Source organism: Nanorana parkeri, unplaced genomic scaffold, assembly GCF_000935625.1.
Source record: "Nanorana parkeri isolate BGI_ZX_2015 unplaced genomic scaffold, ASM93562v1 scaffold240, whole genome shotgun sequence".
Taxonomy (NCBI): Eukaryota; Metazoa; Chordata; class Amphibia; order Anura; family Dicroglossidae; genus Nanorana; species Nanorana parkeri.
In genome coordinates, this window is record NW_017306508.1 from 1455989 (window position 1) to 1483578 (window position 27590).

General features: G+C 47.1%; 1 protein-coding gene across 1 annotated transcript; it reads right to left on the reverse strand.

Moving 5' to 3' along the window:
* Positions 1–27590, reverse strand: BROX (BRO1 domain and CAAX motif containing). The gene is made up of 13 exons (XM_018556505.1): positions 27566–27590; positions 18917–19051; positions 16395–16501; positions 14826–14922; positions 14405–14500; positions 10437–10509; positions 10243–10348; positions 8261–8350; positions 6157–6242; positions 5061–5142; positions 2636–2786; positions 2304–2463; positions 1–259 (listed from the first exon to the last, which is right to left on the reverse strand). The coding sequence occupies exons 2-13, from the start codon at positions 19015–19017 to the stop codon at positions 173–175; spliced, it is 1236 nt and encodes a 411-aa protein (XP_018412007.1). The 5' UTR covers positions 19018–19051; positions 27566–27590; the 3' UTR covers positions 1–172.

The window sequence follows — 27590 nt, forward strand, 5'->3', positions numbered from 1 at the left end:
ATGCTTTGTAGACCAAATCAGAGTCAGGAGATCAGAAGGGGAATTCTAGGTCTGGAGATGGGGGTGTTAGGGTAATCCCCTGTCTATATCTAGAAGAGTGGAGCAGAGTCCCTCTAGATCCAGGGAATGAGAGCAGAGGGAACTGTGGAGATGCCGAGTGTTCTCTGCGGGGTTAGGAGATCTGACATCCACTGTCCTTCTGTGCTTTTATGTCAGGTTCCTTTATTGGCTTCACCTCCTCTTCTTTCTTGGGTTTAGCCTGGAAAAAAAACCCCAACATAATCTTCAGAAAATGAAAGACCCGTGAACTGAATGTTAGTAAAACGTAATGTGCTGAGAACATCTGATCTTTAAAAGAAACTGTATTATAAAAATAATAATAAACTGAGGACAATATAAGGTACAGGCACCTAGAGGGAGACACCTTTACCTTTAGTAGCCTGCAAGTTAACCGCCACTAAAGCCAAATCATGGGCCAGTCTGATTTCTAAAGCTTCTGCTCTTCTTTTGTGTTAATGTACCTGCCCCATCCTTACTTCTGCACATTACTGTTGGCCAGTTAACATGCCCATCATAGCAATGGGCCAATAGGAACGTGTAAGAGGCAGGCGGGAGAGTTGGGTCACTTCAAAGCATATCTAAACCCAAGAAAAAAAAATGTAATTTCCCTTTTCTTCCCTAGTCTTCTGACAGTGGCCATGTTACTTTCAGAACTCTGAGACATGTGACCAGGACATGTGACCATGCACATCATCTCCGGGGGGTGGGGGTAGGGGCAATGCCTTTCCCTGAGATCTCCTGAGATTACAGATGAGATTTCCCAGCAATGCTCTGATTATGGCAAGGCTATCCCAGTGTGCATTGCGTTGGCAAACTGAAGTCATTTTGCCATTTCAAAGCAGGAAGTGAATGTTCTGCAAGTGTAAGTATTTCACAATCACAGCTTTTTACACCAGACATGTCTATGTTATTATTAATCATCATACATAGAGGGATGCATTGGTAGAATCTGATTTTTGAGTGTAAAGGTCTGCTTGAATACATCATTAAATGTATATTTAGTGTACGTATTTTTAAAAATTTAACCCTGGTATCCGCCTCTGATGAGATTTCCCCGCAATGCTCTACTGATGTAATCTTCCCAGGATGCACTGCTGTGGCACATTACATAATTTTTGCCAGAAGTGGACCAGGAAGTAGATGAACTCTATTTGTAAGTAAATGAAAAACAAGTTTGTTTGTTTAACTAATGAATGTAAGATGATTTTTGGTGAAAGGGGGTAAAGGTCTGCTTTAAGTTTTTTACCTTTATTTTCATTGTATTCTATCTATATAGTAGTAGTAGCAGCATTGTAACCCTGGGACAGGACTACACAACTCCCCCCCCCCCCCCCCATAGGAGTACCCGTACCCCTGTATATTACGGTCCCTTAAGTTTGGTTTTATTTATTCAATAACTGCACAAATGATTGACCCTACGAAAAATCCAATGAGCTGATAACTTCCTGTGCTGCACCGTTATCAGTTATTTTGTTCTCAGCTAATTCTGTGGACAGCCAGGAACACTTTCCTTCTCTGTTACAAAAAGGTAGAGTAGAGGAGCAGCCCTGCAGTCCTGTCCAAGGGTGACAGCACTTCACAGATAGAGTACAGTACCGTTTTTTTTCCTTGATAATAATGGGGAGACAAAAAAAATTTCATTGGCAACTAAATTTATTTAGCTGATAATGAAATTCTTTGTTTCATTTTGCTGCCGGCCAGCGGCTAGATTCCGCAGTCAGCAGCAGAATGTAAACAATGCGTTTCAATAGCCAGACTGCTATTGGCCATTTTAAATTGGAATAGCCAATAGCAGGCTGGCTATTGTACCCGCCCATTGAGAAGAGGAGCGGACCTGATAGAGAAAGTTCCTCTGCTCAGTGGGTGGGGTTTTAATAGCCAGCCTGCTATTGCAATTTGGAAGAGCCAACAGCAGACTTGCCTTTGCACCCGTCCACCAAGTAGAGGAGCCACTCCTCTGCTCAGTGGGTGGGGCTTCAATAGCCAGAATGCTATTGGGTATTACCGCGTGGTGGTTGCTGGAGAGTTACTATTAACTCTTTAGCAACCATAAACTACAGTTAGTTGGCAACTACCGATCCCCGTGGATGCCGGATAACCGGGAGTTTACTGTAGTACATTTTTGTTCTTGGGTTTCGTTAATCTGTAGAGCACATGACATATACAATAAAAATATACCATTTACCACCATGACGTTTCAGTGAGAGAAGTGCATTGTGGAAAACATAAGTAGAATTGCTTACACCGTCATCCTTTGGCCTTTTGGTCAGGTCGAAGCCAGCTTGTGTCTCTGGGGTCCACTGCGGACTCATGGCAGGAAATTCGAATGGCACTGGTTCCACCAGGCCGTAATTGGCCTTAAGCTCCATTTCCGGTAACTCTGCCGGGACCTTTTGGAAATAGCTGTACAAAAGAGGCATGGGATTTGTGAAAACTGTTAAAGGAGAGCGGTAAATATGGAAATTACAGCGACGCAGTCATAAGCACTCATTTATAAAAGGTTAAAATTGAAACAACAACAACAACACACACACACATCAGATATGTTTATTTCAGGAAATAAGTTGCAACTCACATGAATCCATTCTCCCGCTGACACTTCTCTAGTGTATTCTTCACCTGTGTCCCCAGCTTCCTAAAGAACAGGTGTCCCGAGGGTTTGGCTGTGGTTCCGGGGCCCTTCGTCTGACCATAATCCTTACACAAAGCTTCTGCTTTACCATATACTGCATAAGAGAAACAAAAGTATCCATAAGTAAACCAGGCTTGCAGTTTCAAAATATATAATAAATTCATAATGCTGCTGCTTGCTACTTGCAAAAGTAGTCTTCACTTTGAAGTGAAAACTGGTGTACTGTACAGATCTGGAAGAAATACTCAAAGCTCACCAAGAATACACATGCCGCTTGTGTTTAGACATTATTTTCCTATCCTGGAGTTCAGCTTTAACACAGTTGATTTTGTTTTTTATAAATCCCTGGTCACATAGTTTTATGAAGGAATCGCCAGTATCGGACATAGTTGCAGTGTTGTTAAATGCCTGGTCTTCCCCGCTGCAGAACACAGCAGTGATATAAGGGCCGTCAGACTGATGCACAGGGGTCAATAAGAAACCAGGCATCCGACACTCTCTGAAGACAGGGGAGATCTATAGCATGGACAGCACTACAAATAAGCATTCATTCCATTCTTTTTCAATGTTTTATTCTAGCAAGAATCGCTTGCTATAAACAAGCTGGAATAAATAACTAAAAGAGCACGACTACAACTCACTGGTAAGTCACGGTACTGCAACATCCATTCACCTAAAGTATATTTAAATCCCAAAACACAAATGTTATATATCGCAGCTTACCCGTCCTTAGCTGTGGTGGCTGCATTACTTTTTTTTTTTTCTTTCTTTCAGGCTTTTCTCCCTTTATTCTCTCCTGTTCCTTCATGTCTACACTCTCTCCTCTGTGATCGCTATGGAGAGCCATGGTTGTCACACAGGCAGGACGTCAAAACATGTCTGCCTTTGTTCCTCTCAAGTACATGGTGGATTCGTTGAATTAGTAGTTTATTCAAGAAAGAGAAGGTTGTTTGTGCTCACTGGAAGTGACAAAGCTGCAGCATTTCTGGCAGGACCAACAGGTATTTTCTGTATTTACTGAATAAGATCTTAGCCAAAAAGATGAAAAATAAATCGAACCGAATCAAACTGTGATCACACCGCGATCTCGACTAGAGGAAGCCACGACCATGTGTCAGAGCAGGGAAAATGACTGCGGTTGTGTTAGTCACCCAAAGCGAAGTTTGCGAACGGAGGCAACATTTTGCCCAACTTCCTGTTCGCGAACCGAATTGTTCGCAAACAGAAGCGTTCGTGAACCGAGGTACCACTGTACCTCGTGTTCTGGTGCAGGCGTTCAAAACTGTGGGTGGGAGGTGTGTTTGGGGTGCCATTCAAATGAATGACAACACCACGCACCTCTCACACCTTCCTTGCGTGCCCTGTAGAGGTGACAGGAGACAGAATTTGACATCACTTTGGCATCACTTTGGTCCAGGCACCTCTACAGGGCTTGGAGAGAGCTGTAAGCAATGCATGTATGGATGGAGCTCACTCGCAGTCATACCCCCAGCCCACTCCCCCCCCACCCGAAGCTGACACTCAGTGCCAGGTAGCATATTTTGAAAGGCTGCTCAGCTCAAGAACTGACACTGTACTGAGCTAGGGGGAGGCGGAGGTGCCTCTCAGCGCAGTGGAAGGCACGCGGCGACCCACTGAACACGGGGTTGAGACCTATGGATCTAAGGCATAGTGAGCTGCAACATTTTACATTTTGTGTTTTTGCTTAGATACACCGTAAAGCAAGACAAAGTTAAGGCTCTCGTAGGAAGGGCTGGAGGGAAGAAAGAAAGGCAAAGGCAAGAGAGGCACCAGCTTCAGGCACCATGCTGCAGGGGAGGGTGCAGCTGAGGAAGAAGCCTGGGAGATCCCTACATGGAGCTGCAAATGTCAAAAATCTGTAAAAAAAAAAAAAATACAAAAAAACAGCCAAATATTTTTTCACAGCACAACACTTTATAGTGCAGATGACATGTACTATGCCAGCCTTTCCCAACCAGGGTGTCATGGCGCTCTGGGGTGCCTCAAAATTCTTGCACAGCGTCATGCCTTTCCATGGTGCAGTTAAGGCTTCTGATGTGAAGGGGTCTCCTTGTGTTAAAGGAGGGCCTTTGATGTAAAGATGGGGTTCCTGATTTTAAAGGGGTAATTTGATGTGAAGGGGGAAACACATATTTTAATCCACATTATAATCCATATCACACCACTATCTGGGATAAGGGTCTGGTATGAGCTTTGGAGGGGCCACACGTTGTTTTTTACATTTAGACTCCAGTCCCTTTAGATTGTGCATTCTTTTAAAGGGTACTGGGACTGTAAAAAAAAGAAATGCTGCTCTATTCTATCAAACATAGAGTCATCATAGACAATACAAAGTCTGAATACTTACGTTTCTCAGCTTCCTGCAGGGATCTGATCGCCTCTCCACACTTGTCACTGGACAGCAACGTTTGACCGTGATAACAGTAAACCTACAAAAAAGGATATATATATGTTTTTACCCAAGAAATTATGAAATATTGCCTATCAATATTTTGTATGTGGCCTGCAGCTGGAGCTCCTTTTCACATTTACAGAGCAAGAGAGAGAAGAGAAAAAGAAAAAGAAGAGAAAGAACCTGTATCTGTGACAACAAGGCCATGTAATAAAATAAAAAAAGATATAAACTATTTAGATAAAAATTAAATAAAATGAATATAAAACAAGTGTAATTACAATATTTATAGCTTCCCTTTAAGAGCTGGTTCAGGTCTAAGCACACTCAATAACACTTGCTAATAATGCATATTTTGGGATTAAAGAGACCCGTCATTAATATATATTAAAAAAAAAATAAACAAAAAAAACATGCCTACATGTATCAGCAGAATATACTTACCTTTCCTGTAGCTCACACTGCCATAATCACAATAAATCCTATGCTGAGGTCACTTTTGGGAGGGCCGATCTCCTGGGTCCTCCGCAGGGCTCACTGGTTCTCATTGACACTCCTGGAAGTGACAGTTTGCTAGCTGACATCAGCAAAGGATTCCTTGAGAACAGAGGGGTGTTCTGCTGACACAAGCAAGTGTTTACATTCATCTTTTGTACCTGTTCTGAATTTTGTTCTGTTAATGAGAAGGACACTTTCACTAACTTGCCTTGCCTAACTAAATGTAATTTTCAGCTGCTGCCTGTGTCCCCATTGGTAGTAGGGATTTCACCTCACTTCCTGTTCTTACTAACAGTCAGGAAATGGAAAGATTTTTCACACACTCCCATATCTGACAACCACCATATTGAGAGGAAATCTCTGAAATGGGGACAGAGAGAACCCCTCACCACTCTAGTCAAAACAAAATGCTGGAGTTAAACACCCCAATATTTTCCATAGCAAACAATTAAGATTATATTTTAATATAATAATACAAGCGATAACTAGAAGACATGAATGTTTTTTTGTAGACAATTAGTAAGAAGGTCCAGCCTCAAATTATGATACTCACATAGGCCATATAAAAGCACATTTTCAGCTGGGTGTAGCTCCTCCACTTGGCAATGTAAACTGGATCCAGGCTGGAGAGTGTGTGGTCTGCAACCAAATTAAAGAAAGGGTCACATAGATACTACATCACAGTATTGTCTGCTACAATATACTGAGCATCAGACTGCATATAACAGCCACTATCGTGTCCTATCTGATAACTTTTATTTTGTAACCTCCACTCAGGGCCGTCTCTTTAATGAGGCAGCCTGAGGTTGTAGCCCCAGGCAGCATCTCTTTGGGTCACGAGGGCCTTTCTGGCCAAAGCATCCCAGGTTACTAAGAGCCAGGTGGTGAGATCTGTAAGGGCCATACAAATCTTCCCTCCCAGCTCTTAGCAACCTGGGATGCTCTGGCTGGCATCCTGCCCAGCTCCTGGCAACCAGTAAGAGCATTGATGTTTGGCACGATGCCAGCCAGAGCTGGGCGATGGACCACTAGGACGTCGGCCAGAGCTGGGCGATGGACCACTAGGACGCCAGCCAGAGTGCCATAAGGCCCCGTTCCCACTGCGCGATATGCAAATCGCACGTTTGTTTTGCGCGATTTGCATATTGCGCGATATCGCGAGATTTGCCGCGCGATATCGCGTTCAAGCTTGCATTGAGCAAGCTTGAATCGCGGCTAAATCCGCTCCAAAGCTACTGACACATACAGTGCAGGAACCAACTGTCAGAGTGACAGCAGAGTTCCCCTGATTACAGTGTGAGAGAGGCTCCCCCTTGTAATCTGCAGTGCTGGAAATAAATGAATATTATGTTTTTAACACATTTTTACACGTTTATTAACGCTTATATTTATTTAAAAAAGGGACAAATAGTATAAAATTTGTACTTTGAGAAGTTATAAACTAGTTCAGCTCCCAGATGGTAGAACAAATCATGAGAATAATAATATTTAACATGCTAACGATCACGAAATCACACAATCTCCCCTATCAGGTTGGTGGGTTTTTGGACCAAAACATGGTAACCCTGGGCGGGTGGACAGTGGCTGTTATTTCTTGCACTCTGCACTGACCCGGCTCCTGTATGTGCAGATGTACAAGTTCCATCTGTCTTAGCTGAGAAGGAAGTGGGGTGTCAGCGCTCTTTGGCATTTTTGCCTTGGGTGCCAGAGGGTCTTGTCCCAGTTCTATACTAAGGTCATATCTCAATTTCAGAGAAAAGAGGTGATAGTATGTAGAACTAAAAACAGAACATCAGCCAAACACAATCCTTCCAAGGATTTTTAGTTGTGTGCAGCCAGTCAGTCACAGCATAAGGCTCACCATACTAGTTCCAATCTCACTTTACAATCAACATTAGATCCACCAAAACTATGTTGGACCGACCTAATGTGATATTGAAGTCAAAAGGTTTGTAAGCTATTTAAAATGCTGATGAAATCACTTACAATGCATGCTGCTTCTTGATGTCCAAAAATTCTAACTTCCAGCAGAATCAGCTGGTCCCGATATCCTGTTTTAGGGTGGTTCTTTCCCTTACAGGATCCTATGGAGCCACCCTTGTGTGTGCCTCCACAAACACGCAGGCACAGCAAGGTAAGACACCCCATCACCCCTGCTCCCTACTCCTTCTCTTCCTTTCTCTAAGCTAGTAGATGGGCAGCTGCTGCAGATTGCTTTGTCCCTTGTGATCTTGTACTGGACAGGAAGTTCAAGGAAGCTGAGATGAGAGTTGGAGCTGTTCAGAATACCAGATAACTAAGTGTTTGGGCAAAAATACAAAGAAATACTTTGCTGGGAAATATATATTTGTCTGATCTGGATTCTTTACTGAAAAAAAAAGTATGAGATTTTAATACCACTTCAATCTATCCAATCGATCTGTATACAATCAGACAGGCCCTTGTACTAAATACTTGCTGGTAGATCTAACACAGATTGTACAATCAGATAGTAATGTGTGTGCTGAGCTCTATGCATTCATATCCTACAAGTACATGTCTTTGTTTACATACAGTATGTAAGTGTGGGCCAAATTTTACAGCAGGGCTGGAATTCTACATTTCTGGGTAATGAGCACATAGACAACGTGATCTCTTCACAGTGACATCAAACTTACCAACTCTCTGGTAAAAATTGGCAGTTTCTTGGGCCAAAGCGGCTACCAGAGCAGGATTGTGCTTCAATTCGATGGCTCGTGCGATGGTCACTGACCACAGGAAAGAAAACAAACATATGTCATGATGGGTCATTCACCGTGAGGAAAACATCGACTTTTCCTGTCATATTGAATCTGACATTTCTGAATAAGTCTAGTTTACAATATAAACGTTTAAACTGTGACAAGGTCTTTAGAACCAAATTGAACTTTCTCTGCATAGATCCCACGATCAGTGAAACATGCTACATGGGACCGAGGATTAAAGTCACTAACGCGTATTAAAAGCCAAGTTGACCCTCCAGAAAAAAAAGGGTGAAGGTTCTGGAGTGGCCACCACAGTCTCCTGACCTTAACATCATCAAGCCACTCTGAGGAGATCTCAAACATGCGGTTCATGCAAGACGACCTAAGACTTTATGTGACCTATAGCAGGGGTGTCCATTAGGTCGATCGCGATCACTGGTAGATCGCGATGTCCTATCCTCCCGCCGTGGGGCTTCTCCTCTGGATCCCCGCTGCTCTCCCCATCTGTATGCAGCGGGGGATCCGAGGAGAAGTGAAGAAACCGCTGCAGCCGGCAGCGGAGGAGGGAGCAGCTGTCCCAGAACGAAGGCCGAGCGGTGAGGAGTGAGAGAAAGACGCTCGGCCAGGATCTGACAGCCGGCGCCTCTCTCTCTCTCTCCTCACCGCTCTGCCTTAGTTCTGTGACAGCAGCTCCCTCCTCTGCTGCCCCGCGGGTAAAGTGCCTCTTTCACTTCTCCTCGGATCCCCCGCTGCCTCTGTGAGGGAGAGCAGAGGGAATCCAGAGGAGAAGCTGAGCCCCCGTGTGCGTGGCCGAGCGGCGGAGGATCGGTACACATCAGTGATATGTTCCAAACCTCTGTGCAGGACAAACACTGGAGCGATCAGTTGATCACTCCAGTGTTTGTAAATAACTGGGGACACATAGTACTATGTGACCCCAGTTATGAATGAACAGGATGTGATTTATATCACTTCCTGTACCTGCGTTGCCCATGCGGCTACCGGCTAAATGTATCAGATGCCACAGACGGAAAGGGGAGGGACACCTCTCCCCATGTGCAACGTCGGCCACACGAGCACCGCGGGAGGACAGGACGCAGGGGCCTCTAGGATGTACTGGAATGCAAGCCGGCCGACTTCCTGCGTTCAGGGGCATTTTATTGAAGTCAATCGCCATGCCCCCCGCAGACAGTCCGATCGCCGGCACCCGGAACGCAGGCACATTAGTGCCTGCATTCCGGTCCAGTGTGATCTGCAAAAATAGTGCTTAAAGCATTTTTGCGGATCGCACTAATGTGCCTGGGTTCCGGGTGCAGGCGATCGCACTGTGGGCGAGGGGCATGCCTGCGGTGCCATTGACTTCAATGGACCGTCACAACCCCTCCCGCCCCTGAATGCAGGTGTTTTTTCGTTGGTAGATCTCATTGAGCTCGTCATTTGAAAAGTAGATCTCTAGACGAAAAATTGTGGGCGCCCCTGACCTAGAGGCATTTTGCCAAGACGAATGGGCAGCTATACCACCAACAAGATTTCGGGGCCTCATAGACAACTTTTACAAAAGACTGCAAGCTGTCACTGATGCTAAAGGGGGCAATACACATTATTAGGAACTAAGGGGATGCAGACTTTAGAACAGGGGTAATTTAATTTTTTTGTATTTTTTGCCATGTTTTGTTTTACGATTGTGCCATTCTGTTATGACCTACAGCTGAATATGAATCCCAATAAAAATAAAAGAAATGCGTTTTGCCTGCTTACTCGTGTTTTCTTTAGAAATGGTACATACATTACCAATTCTCCAAGGGTATGCAAACTTTTGAGCACAACTGTGATAGAGAATAGATACATATACACACACACACACACATACATACATGCATATACACACACAGGGATTGATTAAATGGACCCTGTACCTTCCTGTGCTTCTGCCTGGCACTGGATGATATAAGCGTCAATCACACGACTTTCCAAATCCCGTCCCTTTTCTGCCGGAGTAATAAGTTTTGGGATGTGACTTTCCTGTACAAATAACACATTTGAGGTTATGACACCAAGCAGTGTATTAAAACCTCCAATGACCATATGAACAAAACAGCGGCCATCTTACCTTCAAGTGCTTTAAAATGCCCGCTGCGACCTTCAGACTTTTATGAACCATTTTGGCCTCATCTTCTGTGATGCTGGAAAAAGTTACAATGAATTTCACGGACATTATATGGAAAAACAACAGCATTTTATGTATACAAACGAGGGAGGGAAGGGTTTGTTCATGGAAATAACTGTCACTTAACCAGCACAGATTAGAAAAACATGTCACCACTATTCTGATCCTGTGTCCTCTCCCTTTATCTAGGCTGCTCATTGGACTTTAAATACCCATTCACAACCCTGGTACTTTCTTCTGCTCTTCTCTTCCCTCAAGCAGCTTAAGTATACCTAAGGGCAATTTTTTATAATTCTGGATAGAAAATGAAATGATTAAAATCCTTATCAGGTTTTTTGACATCTGTGTCCTATTTGAAATATTTCCCTTCACTTCCTGTCCTGTAGACATAACAGGAAGTGAGAGAAAATCTCTCCAAAGTAAGGTAAATTCCTGTACCGGCAACCAGTCAAAATTTTCCCTTTTCCCTCACTTTCAGTCTCATGACAATGGTCTCCTGGACAAACAGAGAGGATAACCCTCCCCAGTGGGTACACAGACAGACAAATAATCAGACAGGGGTTCTAACCACTCACCACTCCATCCAAAACAGAAACAGTTTGGGCTTTAAATACTCTCTAAATAAGGTTTATTAGAGGCACAGTAATAGCAGATTGGTAATGTTTCAGAAGTCTCACCCCCTTTATAATACATAGACTAAGTACCTACAACACCATCGACCAGCAAGCATCCCTTATAGGCCTCGCAACTCAGGGCCACACAGATCACAGATCTTAAAATATCAGTATACGCAAACAGAATATTTTAGTTATAGGTGAATCCTGGTGGGTTAAAGGACAAGTGCATGTTAAAACAAAGTGCACTTATCCTTTAGTCTTAGATGTCACCGCTCCCTCCTTATGCACGGCTGAATAGTCACAAAGTTCCGAGGGGCCGGCCTTAGTTGTTTGTGGACATCCTATGGCAGCCATCTTCTTCTCCCAGCCAGTGGCGGAACTACCGCCGGTGCAGGCGGTGCGGACGCACCAGGGCCTTGGGCCTCTAGGGGGCCCAGCACAGTCCCAGCGCCGGATCGGTACCCAGCGGCCCCCCATCTCTGCGCCGAGAGTGTCGGATCATCCGTTCATCCGACACTCCCGGCGCAGAGATGGGGGGCCCGCCGGCCGCCGGATACTGATGGTTGCCATGGCGATAGAATGCTTAGCCCGATCGGGAGCTGCGCTGTGTAATCTGACACAGCGCGGCTCCCGTGCCGGGTCAGCATTCTATCGCCACGGCAACCCTCCGCCAATCACAGCGCGCTACTGCCCGGTCCCCGCCCAGGGGCGGAACTACTTCGGGACCGTGCTGGTTCCTCCGCCCCACTCTCCACGCTACATGGGTCACTATAGCAAGAGGGGGATGCCAGACACCCGATACTATGGGTGGTAGCAGTGGCGCAACTATTATCTCAGATGGAGGAGGCCGGGGCCTGGCAGAGGAGGGGGCTGGGGCCAGAGGCCCTGCGGGAGAGGAGGAGGAGGCAGCAGCGGTAGTTGGGGCCCGGCAGCTACGGTGGTGGTAGTCGCGGCCTGGCAGTGGCGGTAGCCGGGGACCTGCGGTGGAGGCACTGCTGAAGGCTGAGGCCAGCCTGCCGGTGGCGGCCGAGGAGTCAGGAGCCTGGCAGTGAAGAAGAAGGAGGCTGATGCCTGGAAGTGGAGGAGGCCGGGGCCCAGCAGCGGGCGGCTTGGGGCTGACCTTTGCAAGGCCCACCTGAGACCTTGCAAAGCCCACCAGAGAGTCTATGCAGGGTCCCTCTCAGATGGGCTCTGTGGGGTCTCTGTTAGGCTCAGCAGGGTCTCTGCTTGGCTCTGCGGGGTCCCTGGTGGGCTCCGCTGGGTCTTTGGTGGGATCCATGGAGCCTCTGTTGGGCTCTGAGGGGGCTCTTGTGGGCCCTGCAGGGCCACTCTCAGGTTGGCTGTGCAGAGTCTCAAGTAGGTTCTGCAGGCTCTCAGGTGGGCGCTGTGTGGTCTATTGCGGGCTCTGCAGGGTCTATGGTGGGATCAGCAGGGTCTCTGGTGGGCTGTGCTCGGTCTATTGTGGGCTCTTCAGCAGTGAGCGGTCAAAGTGTTCTGTACTACAGGAGCAGAGTTGAAGAGAAGGAGATGGAGGCGGCGCAGGCACAGTACTTCTTTTTTTCATGGGGGGGCCCCAAACCAAATTTTGCTATAGGGCCCTGTCATTTCTAGTTACGCCCCTGTCCCCGCCCACTTCGCTGGGTTCGGCGGCTGTGAGCGGGAGAGGCAGAGCGTGCGAGTCTGCGAGAGGGAGGTAATGTATACAGAGAGGGCACCTCTCTATATATCTACCTCCATCTCCTGACAGAGACGAACCCCACAGAAGTCAATGGTGATTTACTATGCAGACGCGACCAGGAGAAGGAGACTTCTGCCGCAGTATGTCAATAAACAACCGAGGCCGGGCCCGTCAGAACTTGGTAAGTATTTATGTGTGCTTGGAAAGGGAACTGTGATGTCAGCTTACAGGGGCCTAAAGGATAAGTGGACTTTGTTTTCAAGTGCATTCATCCTTTAAGTCAACTCTTCAAAATTGTAACAATTTTATAAAATCCAACACTACTCCTATCCACCTGGGCATTTTGGGAGCCTCCCCATTAGGAGTTTCAGCTCCTCCTGTTACATTCTTCAGAATATAAAGTACATCCAGCAGGGATGGTGTGAGCCCCTCATAATGGGCACAGCAGGTGTATAGACCCAGGAACTCAGTGCAGAGATGGTGGGATATCCTCATGATGGGCACAGCAGGTGTATAGACCCGGGAACTCAGTGCAGAGATGGTGGGAGCTCCTCATGATGGGCACAGCAGGTGTACAGACCCAGGAACTCAGTGCAGAGATGGTGGGATATCCTCACAGCAGGTGTATAGACCCGGGAACTCAGTGCAGAGATGGTGGGAGCTCCTCATAATGGGCACGGGTGTACAGACCCAGGAACTCAGCAGCCTGCAGTGCGAGATGTCTGCAGGTTGGGCTCCCCTGCTGAGTTGGACAGAACCTAAGGCCTTGTTCACACCAAGCGCGGAGCAGATCCGGACCAGAGCAGGTGCAGACCGGATCAAAACTGCGTCCAATGTATTCCTATGGTATTTTGACCTCCAGTTCACATCGCAGCGTGCGGATCCAGACCAGATCCAGACCGGATGAAAAAACTGCGGCAAGCCCTATTTTACCTGCTCTGGATCTGGTCTGGAACGCATCAAAAATGCATCAAAACGCATGCAAGTGCCTGAAAGCCCATGTTAAACTTAAAAAAACCCCACTTTTTTTTTGACCAGAACCGGCCCAAAACACGTCTAAAACGCGGCACAACCCACTGCACTGCGCGTGCAGAAGTAGCCCCTCACATCGGCTTGAAAAAGAAGGTTTAACCTTTGAAACGCGTCGCCGTCAGCCCGGTCTCCACGGGTCCTCAGAGTGTCTCCTTCACTCCAGCTGTTCACGGACACCGCTCGCTCCTTGACACCCGGCTCCAAAAGGTCTGAGACTGCCATTTTCTGTACTCATCTGTTAAATGTTATTTTTTATTCTTTTTAATTGTGTACACGTGTTATTCACTGGTACATTGAGGGGTTTAAATTGCATATATAATCAGTTTCCTTGGGGTCAATGTAAATGAATATTTGAAATGAACAGTGCCAGGAGAGTGGAGATCGTGCCAAGCACTACAGTGGGCTGATCAGTTTATCTCCAGTAGGTAGCTTTCCCACTGGCACAGCAACAAAACATTCACCATGAACGGATAATAGAGCCAGGTGTTTGGATTTATCTAGGCCTGGACATAAGGCTTGATATTACACCAGCCCATCTCATCTGGAGAAGGCAGGATTACTGTCCCCCCCTCAAGTATACTCACTCTTCCTTCCCAGCTTGCCGAGAGGCATACTTTGTGTACCAGAGCGCCACGTTAAACCCCATGGAGATCAGCTCAAAGACGGCATCCTGCTGTGAACTGTGAGAAAGAGACACATGTTGTATTAATAATGCCTTTTTTGGGGCTGATGATGAAATGGTGTATACCACATAACAATTATTTAACAAAGAAGCATAACGCTAATACATTTGTCATAAGATTGTGATAGCATGGCTAAAATCCAATGATTCATAGATCATCGGGCTTCAAACAGAAAAGTGTTTGGAAGGAAAGTGCGTTTGCTACAGCGACCAATCAAATTTTCACAGCCAGTTTAATGTGAGTTAGGCGATTAAAGTAATCCTCTAACTGGTTCCTATGGACACAGCAAACACTTCTTATATGCTGCGTTTTGATGGAGTACCTTGGAGCGCTGCCTTGCAGGGTGTCCGTCCACTTGAAGTTCTGGATGTATCGCAGCTTGCTGTCTTCTGTTCCACCATCCAGGGAATTGATAAAACCTAATATTCAGAAGGGAAGCAGCAGATAATTATATCACTAACTGAACACCATGTAAACCAGCAACCCCCTGTGCAGTGCATTGTGATTCCATTGATTTAAGCACACAAGTACAGTGGGCACTGATTGACCCACTCAACACAGCACCACAATACACACTGCAGTGCGAAGCTTAACAAATAATACTGCAGGTAATACCGTGCATCAGCAGCTCATCCTAACTGGATAGGAAGCATTACTGCATGTTAACATAACAGCTGCATGTAAACCTGTACGCTAACATGAGAAATACAGCGCGTACACCTGCACTTTTACATGAGAAATGCTGCATGTAAGCCTGCATGTTTACATATGAAATGCTGCATGTAAGCCTGAGCGTTTACATGAGAAATGCTGCATGTAAGCCTGCATGTTTACATATGAAATGCTGCATGTAAGCCTGAGCGTTTACATGAGAAATGCTGCATGTAAGCCTGCATGTTTACATATGAAATGCTGCATGTAAGCCTGAGCGTTTACATGAGAAATGCTGCATGTAAGCCTGCATGTTTACATATGAAATGCTGCATGTAAGCCTGAGCGTTTACATGAGAAATGCTGCATGTAAGCCTGCATGTTTACATATAAAATGCTGCAGGTAAGTAGGGGTGCAGCTAACAATTATTTTCAAAATCGATTAGTTAGCCGATTATTACGTTCAATTAATCGGATTGAAAAAAAAAAGGCTCCAGTGATGGGACTACTAGTTTGTATTGAGATTATAGTCCATCACGGGAGCAAGCTTGGAGTGGTGGAAGTAAAAAAAAAGTGTGGTGTGCAATATAGGACATTATACAGCGGCGCAATGCAGAATACCAGCTTTAGAGGAATACACCAAATCGCAGCAATAGTACATTATACAATAAATGTATTATTGCTGGGATTTGTAGTCCTCTAAAGCTGCTGGTATTCTGCATTGCGCTGTATAATGATTATACAGCGCAGTGCAGAATACCACTGACCAGTTATAGAGGAACAACAAATCCCAGCAATAATACATTATACAGCGGCACAATACAGAATAACACCAGCTATAGAGGAACAACAAATCCCAGCAATAATGCATTATACCGGGTGTTTAATGTATTATTGCTGTTCCTCTGTAGCTGCTGGTGTTCTGCATTGTGCCGCTGTATAAAGCAATGCAGAATACCACCAAACAGATATATATTTTTTTTAAACAGAACATTAAAAAGGTTTAGAATGTTGTTGCTGAGTGACTGACTTTGAATCGTGGGCCCCTGATGGTCGGCGGGCAGCGGCGAGTCAGGAAGCTCTCCTATGTCATAATCATTAGTGGGGATCGATACTGCCAGTGACAGCTGAATGTGACAGCTGGTAGCTATCGAAAGTGTTGCCTGGTTGCTGTCAAAAGCGGGGCAGCATTCATCCGGCATATTAATATACAGACTGTGGGCAGGTAACAGATACACACCCAGCAACAGGGAGAAATAGGCATCTGTTGCATTCTGCATCATATCCGGGTTACAGGTGGCATCGGTGAAAAGTTCCATCAGACGCATTCTTGTAGTTCTGAGATCACTGCAGGGCAAGACAGGAAGACATGAGACAAATGCACACAGGTCACAGTATTGTTAAAGAAGAGCTCTACACTAGCTGTATACTAGTTTCCTGGCCGTCATGCTGATCCAGTACTTTCAGCACTTTCTGTCACTGACCCAGAATAAGTATGCAGATTAGGTGTTCTGACCTCAGTTTGACCTTCCAGAGCCCAATACTTGCCGCGGGTCAGTGACAGAAAAACTGAAGCCAGCAACATCCGGGCAACTCGCATTTTTAGAAAGTCAGCATTGGTAGCCCCAATATTTTCTTCAGTACAATTCTCTCTGACAATTTGGGATCGATGCTGGACATCTTACCACATGCAGAGGCATTGATCAATGGACCTCAGGGACTGTTTGTGCAGAGCAGGCCAGTCAGTGGCCCATCTGCGGAAACTGTTTATATGTTTAACAAAACAAATTTGAAATTGTATCACTTAACTAAGCCGTGCTCCTCTTTTTATTACAGTGTAAGTTTTGCTAAAACTTTTTTTTTTTTTTTAAACTTTTGGATAAAGTAGGGAAGGGTTTTTTATTGCCGTGTGTCCCCACTGGGGAGAGTCACCTTCTCCAGTATTTCTGGTGACCATTGTTACAGGGACAGAAAATGATGGGGAATCAAAATTCTAGAGGTGTCACCAGATCAAGAGACAAGGCGAAACCTTCTAATGGGAACACCCATTCCCACCTTTTGTAGAGATTTCCTCTCACTCCCTGTTGAATCTCCCCGACAGGAAGTGAAGAGGAATCTTCCCAATGGGACGTTAAAGCTGAACAGACACAATGCAGTTATAGATTTATTTTAAAGGAGAACTATGAGGCGAGTGCTTTTCTGGATTCCCCCCTCCCCACTCCGATCCGCCAGCGCTGAATGGCGGAACGGACGGGGGGAGGGGGCGGGTTACAGCTGGCTCTGCCTCTAGATAGGCAGAGCCAGCTGTCACTCACGCAGCTGGGCGGATCCAGACATAATTGTCAGGATCCGCTTCAGCATCTCAGCATACCGCAAGCAGCAGCTTGCGGTATACTGAGCCTAGGGTGACGGGAGGACGCTAGTTTGTGTCCCCCCGTTACCCTAAGGAGAACTATGGGGAAAAGCCTTAACCCCCATAGTTCTCCTTTAAAATTCCATTTATTTTTAAATGCAGCTTGTGTAAATACGTGAATATGATTTCATTCAGCCGACTAATTATCTGAACAGAAACACTCAGACTAGGAGAGGGAAGGGCAGCATTAGGGGACTGCAGGTGCCCTGGATGTACTTATGCTGACAAGGAACATGCTGACTGGAGCAGAGAGATGACCTCAAGAACCTGCTCCTTTAGGGCCGGTTCACACCACAAACTCCACGTTCCAGTGCATTCGACCTCTGGAACGCAAGCCGGCGGGCTCCCTGCATTCAGGGGGCAGGAGGGGGTTGTGGTGGTGCATTGAAGTCGATGGCACCGCAGCCACGCCCCACATGCGATCGCCCGCACCCGGAACGCAGGCACATTAGTGCCTGCGTTCCGGTCCAGTGTGTCCTGCAAAAAAACTGCAAGCACTATTTTTGCAGAATGCACTGGACCGGAACGCAAGCACTAATGTGCCTGTGTTCTGGGTGCGGACGATCGCACTGCGGGCGGGGGCGTGGCTGCGGTGCCATTGACTTCAATGCACCTCCACAACCGCCTCTGAACGCAGGGATCCAGCCGGCTTGTGTTCCAGTGCATACCAGAGACCGAACGCACTGGAACGCGGGGATAGGGAGGTGATCAAGGTGGGTTGCTTAAAATAAAAGTTAAGCCAAACCTTCTTTGGATTTCGTTCACTTTTGGGTCACAGAAGTACATTTTATATGCCGAGCTGCAGCCGGGAAGAATCCTGACAATATTGCCGGATGCACCGCGCTGCCGGATTGACAGCTGGCTCTGCCTCCCTAGAGCCAGAGCCATCTGTGCCCGCCCCTTCCCCTGTTTGCCGTTCAATGAGAGCTGGTAGAACAGAGAGGGGTGGGGGGAATGGCTGCGGGGAGCGTTGACAACAGTCACTACTCTCTGCAGGGAGAATCCATGAGCTGAGCGATCAGCGGTTGTATGATTGCTCAGCTCTTGCTCTATAGAGCCGGCGTGGGACATCTGCATTGTCCAATGCCAGCTCTAGGTTTTGGTCAGAGTATATTTTACTCTACCAACACTTCTCCTTTAAGTAGAGAAAAGGCAAGTCAGCAGGCTGTGCAGTAGAAGCAGAGCTGTGTAAATCTAAAAACTGGACAGTCTGAAATATAAATCCTTTAAAGGTAAAATGACTCCCATATGTGCATGTGTTTGCCTGGAGTGCAGATTTAACAAGTGAGAACACTGAACAGAATTTTCTAACATATATAATCTATGCAAATGTCTTCATAAAACCTTACCTGCATATCTTTGATGCAGCTTGGGTGGAAGCCACGCCATAGAGGTTAAATGACACCGGAGCGGTCGCCTTTAAAGGGTTGCGGTGAAACCAATGCGTCATTCTGGTGGAATATTGTCTTTACCGGACCCTGTATCTCCTGTGGGGAGTGAAAACACTTGTCAGAACGCCTAGGGTTTGAGATACAGTTGCACAGATTTTTGCCAAGCGCTGTGGTCAAGGGCCCCAGTATGAGGAACATATACAAATAAATTATCAGGAAAAAGAAAAAAAAGATAAAATAAATGATCGGGAACACACTTTTATTTCACATTCGGTGTAAAGTGTATCTAGTTTTTTTTTTAGCTCTGGAAAAAGTAGGGAATAGTTACAGCCCGTCTGATTTTTTTTTTTTGCATGTGTCCCTTTGGGGAGAACTACCTTGATTTCCTGTCTTGCAGACACAACAGGAAGTGAGGGGAAATCAAAGCAAGGACATATCTAGTTGTCCCCATTTTAAGATTTCCCTTAACCTTCTGCACCAGTGAAATTCTAGATTTCACATCACTTTCTGTGACAATGTGCACCAAGATAAACAAATCTTATCTTCAACAGTTATATTACCGCAACAGGTGTCCCCAATTGAAGCTTTCTCCTCTATTCCTGTTCTGGGGAAGGTGTGTCCCCAATGGAAGCTTTCTCCTCTATTCCTGTTCTGGGGAACGTGTCCCCCCAATGGAAGCTTTCTCCTCTATTCATGTTCTGGGGAACGTGTCCCCACAATGGAAGCTTTCTCCTCTATTCCGGTTATGGGGAACGTGTGTCCCCAATGGAAGCTTTCTCCTCTATTCCTGTTCTGGGAAACGTGTCCCCCCAATGGAAGCTTTCTCCTCTATTCCTTTTCTGGGGAAGGTGTGTCCCCAATGGAAGCTTTCTCCTCTATTCATGTTCTGGGGAACGTGTCCCCCCAATGGAAGCTTTCTCCTCTATTCCTGTTCTGGGGAAGATGTGTCCCCCCCCCCCATGGAAGCTTTCTCCTCTATTCCTGTTCTGGGGAACGTGTGTCCCCATTGGAAGATTTCTCTTCTATCCCTGTTCTGGGGAACGTGTGTCCCCAATGGAAGCTTTCTCCTCTATTCCTGTTCTGGGGAACATGTGTCCCCAATAGAAGCTTTCTCCTCTATTCCTGTTCTGGGGAACTTGTGTCCCCATTGGAAGATTTCCCATCTCTTCCTGTTACGGGGAATTCCGGGAAAAAAAGTGACCCCATCACTGCAAGGGTTAAATGCTCATTTCAGCTATGGGGGGGAAATAAAAAGCAACTATACTTCTCTAATTCCTCCCCTTCCCAGCTGCACAATCGCCGCCCCAGAACCCGACCGCAGACACTTTGACATCATCATGTACAATGCAGGACCAGCAGTCCTTCACTGTATGTGTGTATGCTGAGGGCACACAACCCGAAACATGGGAGAGAAGAGGACAGCGCAGACTGCTGGGGAAGCGAGGGATAAGGTGGAATAGAAACCCTCTAACAAATTAAAGGGAAGCAGTAAAGTTACAAAGGGGGATAGGGGGGCCCTGGTCCTCAGAGCTTACAATCTAAAAGGATTATAACATTACCTTTAAAGTAAAATGAGCTGCTTGCTGCCTTTAGCACAGCTGCAATCCTTTCTGGACATAAATAGAAAGTCCCCGAGTAATCTCACATGTTGATGGGGGGGGGGGGGGGGGTATTATTTATACATACTGCTGCTCCCACTACTTTCTCAGATCCTAATCGCATTCAGAAATGTTCAGCATGAAATCTGGACAGACACACGCTGCTATGGGGCTTTCAATGATCCCATTGTCGGTGAAGGGCGTATGCTACACAGTGGGCAGGCGTGACGACCATGGTGAGAGCTCGTACTCCATCTACATGGACGTACAATGTCAATACTGTGTTTCCAGGCCGATTGTTCCCTGGGAAAAGGATTAGAATATTCCAGACAAAGATGCACTGATAAGAGCAGACATTATTAACCCCTTCTGGACCTGCTGTTTTTTTTTTTTGTCGTTCTGGTTAGAAAACATTTTTTCCCGATGCTTCAAAGTACTTGGGTACAGTGCAGCAGTCCTTCTCGCCATCGCTTGACAACATTTCATGGAAGAGCAGCACCACTTATAGTCAAGAGATGACCATGTTCAATACTGTAGCCTGTTCAGTCTTTCCGATTTGCCCCAGACGCACCAATCCCTCCTTATTAGAACATATTTCACGTAGAGCTAAACCCCAACTGGACGAGATTTAGTTTCCTCTGTTTATTAACAAATGGCCATGCGATATCTGCAGAAAATAAATCAAGGCAACTGGACTTGCTGTATATTTCTTGATGTTTCGTTGGTCATCCGTCTAGAAATTATGAATTGAGAAAGCTGGTCGGATGAGCAGCAAAATGTCTTCAAGAAAAATAAAGTCCAGTTGCCTTGATCTATTTTCTACAGATATAACGTGACCTGGATGAATGAGAACCTTCACTGACAATTTCCCATGTCCTTTTCTTTTGGAAATGACTGTTTCCACCTTTACATTGATTATTTTTCCCATCTCGGTGTTGATGACCTATTGCAGCCTCTTTCAGCCACTTCCTGTCTACATGCATTGGCCCCAAAGTTAGCGGCACGAGAGATACATAATGTATCATAATGGAAGAAACAAAATTGGAGACGGAAGCGCCACAACCTAGCGCAATGACTGTGGGAGGAACAAGGTTGGTGCTAAAGTATAATACTCACCTGTGACTGGGTGAGCGCTTGCTTTGATAAATCAGTAGCAAGCTGAGGGGCCAATCACGTGGGCTCTGTACACACAGGAGACGTGGGCAGATCCCGGAGGGCTTGGAGAGCGGTGTCTGCCCAGCTGGCCAAGGGACTGGTACGGTAATGACTGCTGCTAAGGATCTATGTGAGGGCAATGATTTGTCTGCAGGGTGGGGGTCGTGTCACCATATTGTCAGATTTGATTGCCTGACTCGACACTGATTGGCCGGGAACCCGGCTTCCCAGCCAATCAACATGGAGCCGGCTTCCCGGGAAATCAAGAAGCCGGGTGGTGAGTAATGACACGCCGCCTGGCTTTCTGATTGCTTGGGAAGCCGGCTCTATGCTACCGGAAGTACCGGTATCGGTGCATCCCTAATTTTCATATATGAAAGCCAATGTTATAATTATTCACATGACTTGTCTTCTTGGTTGCACCATACGTCCTAAAACCAAGGAAACCTCTATGAAAGAAATGGGAGGTGGTGTCTCACTATGTGTATGAATTTCATATAAGCCACGCTTCCAGGAAGTGACACCGAACATCATCTATGAATGGAGCATGTCGGGGTCACCGTCTCTTCCTTACATTTGTATCTTTTTCAGTCATTATATTGGCAGATCAGGGAAAGCGTATCCTACGGAACAGTAAGAAGAGGCCGAATGGATCTAGTAAAATATTAATAAGCTGACATCATTTGTTGCAATGTCCCGCCCAGTCCGGACTGGTTCAACAACCCGTCGCTGATACACTGGCATGCCTCTAATAAGGTGTGGCAGACACAGAGGTGACAACGCTCACATGACTCTACAAAACACACAATGACCGCCCAGATATTATTACCCAACGAGTGTACGTTGGTGCCGGCTGATCATTTCCACTGACTGACCTCATTCTATACCTTAAAGTGGAACTCCAGACAAAGATTTTTTTAACTATGGGGAAAGACTCAGAGCTCCGTCAGGTTGTCTGTGTTCCTCTTGGGGAATTTTCTGCTCCTTTCCCATCCTTTTACTGCAACAGGAAGGAACATTTCCCCGTGCTTCCTCAAAAATCTTTTGGTTGCACCTTAAAGATGTACCCCAAAATTAAAGAAGAACTTCGGGGAAAAAAAACCCTTTCTACCCTCACACTGCAAGGGTTTTGTCTAGGTAAAAAAAAAAAAAAAGTTATACTCACCTGATCTTCGGAGATGGCTTGCTCTTAGACCGGTCCCTGGAGCCTCTCTCCCCCGTCTCCACAAAAGGTCTAAGGTAGGGATGCACCAATACTAGTATCGGTGCCGATATCGAGTATTTGGGTGAGTACTCGTACTCACCCAAATTCTCCGATACTTACCCCCGATACCGGAACTTCCAGTCAGAGGAAGATTTCCTCTGACCGGCAGTGCCATAGAGGAACATGGAGCCAGCTTCCCGTGCGATCAGGAAGCTAGACGGCAAGTAATGACCCGCCTCCCGGCTTCCTGAGGCGGGTCATCCCCGTTACCTCCAGGCATAAAGGACGTCCCCGTTCCCTCCAGGCATAAAGGACGTCCCCGTTCCCTCCAGGCATAAAGGACGTCCCCGTTCCCTCCAGGCATAAAGGACGTCCCCGTTCCCTCCAGGCATAAAGGACGTCCCCGTTCCCTCCAGGCATAAAGGACGTCCCCGTTCCCTCCAGGCATAAAGGACGTCCCCGTTCCCTCCAGGCATAAAGGACGTCCCCGTTCCCTCCAGGCATAAAGGACGTCCCCGTTCCCTCCAGGCATAAAGGACGTCCCCGTTCCCTCCAGGCATAAAGGACGTCCCCGTTCCCTCCAGGCATAAAGGACGTCCCCGTTCCCTCCAGGCATAAAGGACGTCCCCGTTCCCTCCAGGCATAAAGGACGTCCCCGTTCCCTCCAGGCATAAAGGACGTCCCCGTTCCCTCCAGGCATAAAGGACGTCCCCGTTCCCTCCAGGCATAAAGGACGTCCCCGTTCCCTCCAGGCATAAAGGACGTCCCCGTTCCCTCCAGGCATAAAGGACGTCCCCGTTCCCTCCAGGCATAAAGGACGTCCCCGTTCCCTCCAGGCATAAAGGACGTCCCCGTTCCCTCCAGGCATAAAGGACGTCCCCGTTCCCTCCAGGCATAAAGGACGTCCCCGTTCCCTCCAGGCATAAAGGACGTCCCCGTTCCCTCCAGGCATAAAGGACGTCCCCGTTCCCTCCAGGCATAAAGGACGTCCCCGTTCCCTCCAGGCATAAAGGACGTCCCCGTTCCCTCCAGGCATAAAGGACGTCCCCGTTACCTCCAGGCATAAAGGACGTCCCCGTTACCTCCAGGCATGAAGGACGTCCCTCTTAATTCCAGGCATAAAAGAAGTACCCCTTACTGCCAGGTATGAAGGTCGTCCCCCTACTTCCAAGTATGAAGGATGCACCCTTACTTTCTGGTATGAAGGGCCATGGTACTTACTCTAGCACTAGGGCAGATTTTTGTCTCTGGACACAGACTGCATCCAAGGACGATCATCTGTCCCTAACTGCAGGTGGTGCCTGATTACATCCGAACAGCTGCAGCCGTCAACCTGTCATTGCATTGTATAGGCTGAGCGGCAGCAGCCATTCGCACACACTTGTGATTCTGGCCGGAGGAATCCGGAGCTTCCTGCAGCCAGAATCTGGAGATCTCAGGTGTGAATGGAACCGAAATGCAAGCGGTGATACACGAAACAGAAAAGAGGACGTTGCATAGCAAAGGCTTTGGAAAGTACATTCCCGGTGACCCTGTGAGGTGCTCTCTTTACTCCGGCTGCACTGGCTCAGAGTACTGATTCACCATTCGTTTTATTTGTTGCCTGAAATTTCCCTCTAGGGAGAGGAAAGTAATGAGTAAGAATACGGCTGACGCTTCCATGTGTCATGTGCTCCAAGGAAGCCTGCAGTCTTTGATCATCATGTGATCAGGTGATGTCACAGCCGGCTAATTATAGAACTTCTGAATCACATCCAATGTTGTAATAGAAATGAATTCACAAGTATTGAATCTGTGTATCAGCTGACAGGACGAATTGCTCAATGTATACGCAGAGCTGAACCCGCCAATAAACCACAATAGCAATCCAATACAAAAGCCTCACCAATGACTCTCCAGACCCAGGCAAAGCTTAAAGAGCATGTACAGTCATTTTTGGAATTCGTTTTGGAGAGTCGGTAAGAGTTAAAAACTATGTAAGGCTATTTTTTGCTGTTTGGGTCCCATGGATTTAAAGCTGAACTTTTGCCCCGCCCCCTTTCAGTCTTGCACAGTTGTAGCGGCTCCTCTCCTGGACTGAAATGGCTTCCTCTGATTTCACTGCACACTGCCAGCTTCTCACTAGGGATGCACCGATACTAGTATTGATATCGGTGCTGATACTGAGTATTGGGGTAAGTACTCGTACTCGCCCAAATGCTCTGATACCTTGCTCCAGATACCGGAACTGGCAGTGCCGTGAGGGAACATGGAGCCGGCTTCCCGGCCAATCAGGTCGCAGCCAGGCTTCCTGATAGGCCGGGAAGCCGGCTCCTTGCGGTTTGGTCAGCTCAATGCTAATTAACTGCAAAGCCGGCTTCCCAGCCAATCAGCATCGAGCCGGCCAAAAAGCATGAAGCCGGCTTCCCGGGCAATTAAGAAGCCATGCGGTGTGTCATTTCCGGCCGGCCGCCTTCTTGATTGCCTGGGAAGCCGGCTCCATGCTACGAGAAGTACCAGTATTCGGCATCAGGAACTACCGAAATATAAATATCCGTATTGTAACCGAAAAATCGGTATCGGTGCATCCATACTTCTTACAATGAGCATTAGAAGATGCAGCAAGTAAGAGAGCTCATATCATTTCCTGGCTGGAGGACATCTAGTATCCTCATTCTCTTTCCTCCCCAGCCTGACTGTCCCTGGCCCGCCCCTTTTATTCATTGGATTTCAGTTCTTTCAATCATGGAGGCTCGGCATCACATGTGGGTGTTACCTAGAGTGACCTGGATGTAAATACAGTCTGCCTAGGAGCGCCCACTCCTTCAGACTGACACCCACCCATCAATACATTTTGCATACCTCCTCCAAAGAGCCAACCCACTGCTTGCATCACGGGCTGAGGGCTCTTGAGGAGTACTGAGGCTGGGTGCAGTGATGGTTTCAGGAAGCTACGTACAGCACCCTGCTGGCCCCTCCCACCAGCAATGATCTGGCTGCATTGCATGGAGAAGCAGAGACCCAGTGATGATGTCACTAGGTCTAAAATAAAGTATGTAATGAAACGAAAAGGTTCTATGTAAATATATAAATAGCACAAGGCTGGACAAATCCCGGGAGCCAGGTCACCAATGCTCCTTCAAAATTACAGCTGGTGCCCAATTTTTGTGGTTTCCTCTAGTTGTTGTCAATGGAGCTGGCTACTGGATTGGACAGACTAGCTCTGGGATTGGGCAGACTGGCTACCGCGATTGGGCAGACTGGCTACCGCGATTGGGCAGACTGGCAACCGCGATTGGGCAGACTGGGCTCCTGGGATTGGGCAGACTGGGCTCCTGGGATTGGGCAGACTGGGCTCCTGGGATTGGGCAGACTGGGCTCCTGGGATTGGGCAGACTGGCTTCCGATATCCATATTAATGCGTCCATCCCTGAAATAGATTATTGATGCTGGGGTTGGGAGACGCAGGAAGGTGAGCCCCATAGGCTATACTGAGCAAGCGCAGCTCCCGCACTCCTTTTGTCTAGAGGGGGGGATCAGAAAACGCAACTATCACCTCATTGCTCACTACAGCATACTTCCTCCCAACTACACGATCACCCCCCTGACGGGCGCACTCTGACATCATCACCACATACAATGCAGGACCAGTTGTCCTCCATCGTAAGTGAGCGTGCCAAGTGCCGCTCACATCCCAGGAGCATTGAAGAGAAAAGTGCCGCTATCATTATCTCCCCAAGGAGTCCATCCCTAATGCAGAACTTAAAAATACTTGGGAGCAGGAAGAATTTCCTTTGCATGCCATAGACAAACTATGTGCTATAAAGGCTTCTTGCCTTCTTCCTTGCAAGGTGATTTTGCCCAGGGTGTAGGCAACCTCTGCACTCCAGTTGTGGTGGAACTACAAATCCCATGAGGCATTGCAAGGCAGACAGCCAGAGGCATGACTCCCAGAGCCAGGAGCATGATGGGATTTAGAGTTTCAGCACAGCTGGGGGCTGAGGTTGCCTACCCCTTGCTTTAGGATGTGCACAGCTCAGAGAACATTCACGGCACACAATACCGGGATGAATGAACTCTTGCGAGCATGCGTCATCCTGTGCTGGCCAATCAAGACAGAAGACCCTAAACCCAGAAGAAGCCGGACAGTATATGTGAAGTACCTCAAGAACATAGGATGCCCTTTTCGCAGCTCCCCCTCCTACCAAGCGCCCAAGGCAGTGGCCTCTCATGCCAGCCCCTCGGGCCACATTTAAATTGTCTACAGACAACAGGGGTGTCATCACTTCTGTCCTCTGGGGGTCCCATAAACAGGTATGCTTGACCAAGCCGTACACCTATTGAGGCAGAGCAGCCAGGTGCCTCTGATGCCACATATTTCAGGGGATAATTCTTGCAATCAGACGCTGTCTTTAAACCTGTTCTGTTACTCATTTCCCCCAATGGGGCTCCAGCTAACGACACAATGATAAAAAGAAAAATACATTGGCATAGATTTAAGAAAGCGACAATATCGTATATGATTATATTTACACTCAGGTCCCTGTTTTGCTATAATTTCCCATCAACACAAGGACTACAACCCCTAGCAGGGCCTGAGGGTTGTGCTCAGACTTGTAGTCCCCACCACACAGCAACAGGTTGCCTCCCCTTCTTAAATGTTCTACATACTCACCCCGAGGGCCCTGACTTCTCA